General features: G+C 46.2%; 1 gene segment (V, D, J or C); it reads right to left on the bottom strand.

The window, feature by feature from the left end:
- Positions 1-2726: 2726 nt before the first annotated feature.
- LOC105825919 lies at positions 2727-3349 on the bottom strand (the record flags this gene model as incomplete). The annotated part of the segment is given in 2 exon segments: positions 2727-3152; positions 3255-3349. Coding segments are annotated over 2 exon segments (472 nt in total), but the record flags the coding sequence as incomplete, so codon positions are not given.
- Between the last annotated feature and the right edge of the window lie 4638 nt (positions 3350-7987).

The following is a 7987-nucleotide window of genomic DNA, read 5'->3' on the forward strand; positions in this document are numbered from 1 at the left end:
TCATTAAATCCTTGTAGAACTATCAGTGTATGTTCTTCTACGTACCATATTTCTTGTAAAGTGATATTTGATCTAAAAGGCCTGGTTAGAGTTGGAGTATTCACTTTTGGTAAAAATACCAAAAATGATATGCTGAGGGACATAATGGAGTTTGTTCTACTATTAATGGTGCTATGTTTGATCATGGAATTGAGTTGTTGTCAATATATTGTTGATTGCAGGGAATCAGTGTATATATTGTTATAATTTTAGCACTAACACAGGGTTTGGTACACAGTGGGGACAAAGAGGGTGCTCCTAAATATTCATGGCATGAATGAATGAGATAAACTGATCTTAAGTGATAGCTAACAAAATAGAGTTGGATTTTGACACACAAGTTCTAGAATACTTGGTTATAGATCTAGCTGAGAAAAAAAATGAGTGTTTATTCTTTACAGTTTGAAATCATGTTTTATAATGAGCATATAATTTTACGTTCATCTTTATTATTATGTCAGTGTTCACAACTATATCCTGATGTCATTTGCTTGTGAAAAGTAAAATGTTGGGAAATATATCCTATAGAGAAAACACTTGGTAGAAGAAACTATGTTGGATAAATAAAATGTTATTATCAAAAACAAAAAAAATCAAAAAATAGTAGCATGAGAGCTAAAGAAATGTTGTTGAATATCATTACTCAGAAAAAGCAGCTTGAGCTCGATTCTAAATGCATCTAAGATTGTAAGGCATTGCCACTACTCATATAACACCCCATCCATTCATTAAAACTCTTCTGAAAATGTTGATCAAATCGACATTATTAAGTTCCAAATGTCACAATTTTAAGAGATCAGTGAACTCCCTTGGCCAATGGTTCCACCATTAGCACTGTGGCATTACGGTCCCCTCCCTCAAGGACATGTCAGTTACTACCCGATGGCTTCGTAGCTGGAGATCAAACACTTGATTTTACCATGAATACTAGCATTCCCCCCACTGCATGGCAGAGTAAAAAAAATATTGAAGTAATTCATGTGTTATACGCACTCCTATCACCCACAGATTTGGGCTGCCTTTTACTACATCTTTTTAAACATCTCTAATGAAGTTCAACTGGGACATAGTGTGTATTGGAGGAAACATCAGAGCACTGCACTTGGGCCACATTGGAACTAGTATCAGGAAGGACTTTTAAGGAAATCCAGTAGTGGAATTCCAGACAGGCAATTCTTGGGTTCATGTTTCACAACCACAGCATCCATGCAGAGCTCTGGGCATTGCTGGCTACTGCAGGAGAGGATGCCAAAATGAGCATTTTCATAGAACCCGTGAAGCTTTGGTGTTTTGCAGCCCACAGCTGACCCACGACCTTCAGGATAAGCTGATGACCTTGGAGAGTGAAAAGTTTCCACCCATGACATTGGACCAAGACCCCTGTCTAACTCCTCCTCCTACTCATCCTAATTATGACTAACATCATCTCATACTAAAAAAATATCTTCTACTTTTCTGCAAACCTGGTTGTTGACTACTAACAGTGTTTTTTAGTCTTTTTTTTCTTTTTGCTCTTTTTTTTTTATTTCAGGAAATTATGGGGGTGCAAACATTTTGGTTACATGTTAAGAATTTGCCACATCCCAAGCATGATTTGAGACGTGCCCTTTCCGCCCTTACAACACTAACTGAGTCCATTAGTTGTGAGTTTACTCACCCCCAGCCCCCCAACCCTCAGTGAATACTACTACTGTGTGAGCACCTTAGTGTTGTTCGGTCAGTGCCAGTTTGACGGCAAGTACATGTGGTGCCGATTCTTCCATTCTCATGATATAGCACCTCTTCTATTTTCCTGGATAGAGCTTTTGGCTCCTTTTGAAACCTAGTTGTTGAGTGGAATAAGAAGTAAGAGTGATTAACCGATGTCTGCCCACTGAAATCTTAAGGCCCATCCTTCATCTTCCCTGTTTGTCCCACTCATGAGAATTCTAGGAAGGAATCACAGGTGCTTTCTCTCGAGATGACTGTCAGAGGTCCAGACCCCACCAGACCCGTCCTGGGATTGAGAGCCCCTCCCTGCCCACCAGGGAATTGTTGTGAAAACCTGAGCCAGTCTCCCTTCCTGCTCTATGAATCCACTTGGGACTCTCTTGAGAGGCCTGCCCTGCTCTGCAGACACCTCAGTAGTGGAGGGAGTAACTCTTTGCATGTTCACTTAGTGTGAGTGCATGTGTGTGTGCATGTGTGCATGTGTGTAACATCATCAGAGTCAACATCTACACTAAATGTTGGCGGGGTCCCTCTGTCCTTCAACTGTGTCAGATAAAATAAATGTTGTGAGCCTGGTACTGGGACACTGACCACCACTGGGTCTTCCTTCTTTTGCTTCAAATGCTGACTCCCTCTGTCCCTAATGTCCAGCAGGCACTTTATCCTGCTTGCTGGATACAAGGAACGTTCACTTCCGTGTGCTGTGCTGCATTGTGTTGTCCAAGACAAAATCTTTTATTGATTTTAGGACTTATTCAGAAGTTTAGAAAATTAATGTACATTTGGTGACAGGAGAAAGTGACTGGAAGCCACGCTCTGCCTTTTGTGCAGGTGAGAATATTTTCTCTCATTACCACGAATGTATCTAACTCAGAGACTGCAGAGGGAAGCACAGAATCGTGAATTCAGAGAAGTTCCCCAGAGGAAATCGTTTTATGGAGGGGAAGCCACGACTCCAACAGGAAACCAGCCCTTACCCTCCACCTGCAATTGCCCTGGACTGACTCTGGGTACAGTGGGTCCTGAGCGCCGCCTGGCGGCCCTGTGCACCCCCATAGGAGGTTTGTGTCTGGGCTGACACTGATGTCCCCTCACTGTGTCTCTCGCACAGTAGTACACGGCCGTGTCCTCGGCTCGCAGACTGTTCATTTGCAGAGACAGCGTGTTCTTGCTGTTGTCTCTGGAGATGGTGAACCGGCCCTTCACGGCATCTGCGTAGTATGTGCTACCACCACTACTAATGGCTGAGACCCACTCCAGCCCCTTCCCTGAAGCCTGGCGGACCCAGTCCATGTAGTAGCTGCTAATGGTGAATCCAGACGCTGCACAGGAGAGTGTCAGGGACCCCCCAGGCTGGATCAAACCTCCCCCAGACTCCACCAGCTGCACCTCACATTGGACACCTGCAAACACAGACACATCCTGGTCAGAAACTGCCACACACACCCGTTTCTCTCACTCACATCCACTCACACACCCAATATCTCTAGTTCTCCATGAATTACCTTGTAACAGAGCAACAAGGAAAACCCAGCTGAGCCCAGACTCCATGGTGAGTCTCTGTGTTGAGTCCTGAACACCAAATGGGGACACCTGGGAATGCCGGGGCTGGAGCTCCTCTCCCAGAGCTGCAGGGTGAGGGCTGGGCTGGTTTTCATGAGCGGAGGGAGGGCCCTATTTGCATGTCCCCTGCTATATAGCAACCTCTGAGTGGGGACACCTGAAGGAGGGAAGGGCCAAGAGAAGAGTTGAGAGTCCTGGGGAACTTCATATGTCATAATATTTTACAGATCAAACCATACAAATAGAAGCATCGAGGAGTTTTGCAATGCACAGAAAAGGATGCCCATATCTGCTGAGAGGTATCTTCAGCATCTGTGCCTGTGCTTCTCACCACTGCACCCCACTGCTTCTCTGAACCAACTTCAGGACCGATGTGGACATGCCTTCTGGGGTCTGCAGTATCCCCTTTCACTAATGAGAACATGATGGGATTTTGCTGCATTCTAGTGTTACAGCTTCAGGGTTGCATCAACCTTTGGGCCTCAAGTCCTCACTACCTCCCCACAATGTTGTACATCACCTGTGATGTGCACCTCACTCACTTGAGGGGATTCAGCTTTGCAAAAATTGTCTAACACAACTGCTGCTTCCTCTGTGTGGGCCCAGGGCGCAAGAGTGGGGCCAAGCAGGAATCCACTGAAGTTCGTCCTTACATTGCCCTCTTGCCAGGCAGGACCACACAGGACAAGGTTCAGTCTATGGGGCTGCCACATGCTTGGCACAGTAGCCAGCCTTAATCTCTGTGGAAGTCACAATGTGAGTGTGAGTGGTCAGGCTCCAATGTCCACTGCTGGAGGCGGCCCTGTGGTCACACTCGTCATTCACTAGTGTCCCCTCCCACCTCCACTGTGGATTCTTCTCACTCACGCCCAGCACTTTGCAGTGAGGGTTGCTGTGTGTTCCCTGATGGAGTGACTCAGGCCTGAGCACTGCAGAGAAATTGTCCTTGGTCACATAGCCAACCTCAGGCATGTGGTTTTGCAATTGTCCTCCCCAGTGGCGAATGCAGTGGAGAAACCCACAGACACTGCCTAGGCATGAGGGACTGTCCCTGCCTCCATGGATACACCCAAGCTCAGCCTCAAAGCAGAGTTAATGCGTTTCAGTGGGAAAGTGCCTTTCGTTCCTGACTGGTGCACAGTCATGAGGATCCCAACTGAGGGACATCAGACCAGGTCTCAGATTCAGGCGAGCACACTCTGCTCCCAGTAGGCATGATCCTCCCTGGGAACCAGGACATCTAACCAATCAGTGCCTAACATTGTGGCAGTAAGAAGAAAGATTTCAGAAGTTGTCACCACGGTGTGTTGATAGGAATTAATCTCACCTCTACCCCTGATTGTAGACCCAGATGCCACAGAACTCTGTAGTGCCAGCACATGCTGCATTCTTTGTGACCAAGGAATCCCTGCAAGGGACCTTGGTGTAGATTAATCAAGACCCATATGTCAATTTTTGACATTGGTGTGATTATCACTGTGGTCTCAAGAAACTCTTGTCATAAGCCTATTGGAAAAATAGGCCAAGATGCAAAAGCTTTCAGGAGTTTTGCAGGTTTTTGCCTTGAAATAATCTGTGGACGTGTTAGCTCACAGAATGGAAGCTGCTTTGATCAAAGTCAGGCATTGTCAGAGGATGTTTGCACAGCAAAATTCCTCTTTGCTGCCAGCCATCGCCCTTAGCTTTTTTGTAAGGCAGAAGCTCAGTTTGGGTCTGTGGTCAAGAAGCTGATTAACATGCCTGCCCAGCAGATAATGTGCAGCTGGAACTATCCTAGACTTTGAGGCTATTCCTGCTTCACTCCTGACTACATGTCTCTGTGTTTATAAGAAGTAGATTAGAGTAGTACACAGACTCAGCGTTCTCGTTTTATACATTTTGTCTGTAATTTATATGCTCAGCTACGTCTGCCTGTAACTTGGGCCTTACAATGCTTATCTCAGAAAAATTTGTAACCGTCAATTCTTTTAGACAGAATTAGGTAAGGATCCCCTGGAAACCTCAAATAATGGGCTGTACACATCATTCTTTAACAAAAGACAACATTTGCTTTAACAATAAGTACTGACGGGGATTTCACTCAGGCCCCCTCAGCCCACGGGAATGCTGGAGGACCCCTGACTCCCTTATCACTTTAACCTGCAGTTTGTCTCTGTCTCAATTATTTCTCCATCTATATTATTTCTCTATTACTATTATTTCCAAATCTATTGCGATGATCCTGCCTTGGGACCTGTTTTGGTGGGAGAGTGGCCTCCTCCTGGTACAAGCTTACATGTAGAAGAGCTTTTCCAATATTTCCTTCTATACATCTTCTGCTCACCACTCACAAAAAATAATTCATGGCAGATAACAGACTTAAATCACACCATAATTTACCTCCCACAGCCAGTACGACAGAGAATCTCACAGAGGACCGTTCCCCTGTGAGAGGACCTGGTGCAGTGACTGGATGGAAGCCTGCGTGGGAGGTGGGCCCTGCCTGTGTGCACCACTGAGAGTGTCCATGATTACGCCCCTGTTCAGACTTGGCAACCTGTGGAACATTTCTTGTTTAATATTAAGTGGTGACGTGACATTTGGGAGCGTGTTAGCACGTAATAAAAATCACCGTCATGATTTTTTCTCCCTGCAGGCAGCACCTGTCACCAGCATGTGGATTATTTATGAGTGTGTCATCTGGCCTTGGAGAGAAGACCCGTGCATCGCATCTCAGTGTCTTTAGAGTGCTCTCCCTGTGGAATTCCACTGACAGTCACGTGCACGGAATTAGCCAGTGGACAGTAGTCATCCTCTGCAGCCAGTGACTCCAGCGCTGCCCAGATGGTCCATGAATTAAGTGACCACAGTGGCACGGCTTGATGACTCGCATCTCCCAACTTCATGTACTTTCACCCACCAAGGCACGCTGAGGCCCTCCCTCTGCCTAATCAAAGTCTGTGAGCAAAATATACCAGCGGTGACCTCAACAGGGCTCCTTAACTGAGGCAAAGATCATGTGATATCAAATTCACTGAGACTTTTGACTCTGGGAGGTACAGCAACTCACCTTGACTGGATCCAGCCCGGGTGTGTGTCTTTCCAAACCCAAGGCCTCACACAGGACCACTAGCCGTGTGATTACCGTGCATGCAATTCAATTAATGGTGTCAGCCTGATATTTCCTGGGGCCAAGGGCTCCACCTCACAGTAAAAGACACTCAGCATGGGGTTCACTGGCAGGTGCTGGCCTTACTGAGAGGTTCACCTGTGTCAGTAATTTGCTATAGCAGGTATATGGCCATGACATCCAGTGCAATGGGGCTCCCTGCATGAATGTGCACAGTTCCCTGTACTGTGGGGAAGGGATGCAATCTAGCAGGATGCAGATGTTACCTGAATCTGTGGACCTTTCATTGGAAGGAACAGGAGCAGGAGTGGGCATAGCACCAGCCCCTCACTTTACCTGGCATCACTCCCAGTGGCCCATCTCAGGAACACATGGTGCTGCCCCACTCATTTAAGCTTCTCATGCAATAGGTTAGCAGGGCAGGAAACAGTCACCGTCTTTGCAAGGGCAGTGACTTTAGGATTAGGTGTGGCTATGTTTACACAGTGAGTAAGGGAGGAATATATTTAGATTCCAGTAATTCCACTGGAGTATTCTTTGGAACTCCCAGGTCTTGACAATATGTACACAGATGCAAGTTAAATGCATAATTGACTCGATGATAATTAAACTCATTAGGATATGACCTCTGCCGTTGCAATGTTGAAATCCCCACACGCTCAGTGCAATGACCTTGCACCAGGCTATCAGAGACAAAACTACAATGGCCCCTACTTCTGTCTATCGCCACCTCATTCCCAAATTATAAGGAGCTGCCATCATCTATCTTTTCCAAACAGATTCCGAATCTTATTTCAAAATAGATATCACTTCTGCACGTCCACGTGAGCTTTTCCTCACCTGTCCCACATCAGCTTCATAGCACATCACGCCATTATCGCGAGATTCTGGGGTGGCAGAGACATGACATCACCCCATGGCATTTGCTCCCACACATAAATGCCACACTCCCGTAGCCTGGAGACGCTGGAATGTGTGTGCAGTGGGGGAGAGTCCATGGGTGGAGGCTCCCATCTTCCCCACGTAGTTGAGCATGACGGTCTGAGGAGAAAATATACACCTGGAGAAAGAGACCAGCAGTTGCAGGTCTTGTAAGGTGGATTTAGTGTAAACACTGATACTGGTGCCGTTCCCCTACTATGCTGACTTTCTGATCTTAAGAAAAAGAACTGAAATATCCACACCATCCTCTCTGTCACTGAACATTGAAGATGCCCAGAATCCATGAGAGAGCAGCTGGAGCTGCTCGAGAGGTCTGTACGTTTCCACAGCAGGGACCAGTTTGCATATGACCTGCATCTAGACATGGATGGAAAGACTTACAGAATATAAAATGCGTGGCCTGCAAGTGTTTCCTCCCATCTGTAGGTTTTCTGTTTGCTCTCCTGATAGTTTCCTTGGCTGTGCAGAAGCTTCTTAATTTGATCCAGTCCCATTTACTTATTTTTGTTGTTGCTGTGATTGTTTTCGGGGTCTGGGGGATGGACACGCTTGTAGCTCTGACTTCGGCGGGGCAAATGCAATATATGTAACCTAAAGAATTGTACCCCTGTAATATTCGGAAAT

The sequence above is a fragment of the Propithecus coquereli genome, unplaced genomic scaffold, assembly GCF_000956105.1.
Source record: "Propithecus coquereli isolate 6110/MARCELLA unplaced genomic scaffold, Pcoq_1.0 Scaffold831, whole genome shotgun sequence".
Lineage (NCBI taxonomy): Eukaryota > Metazoa > Chordata > Mammalia > Primates > Indriidae > Propithecus > Propithecus coquereli.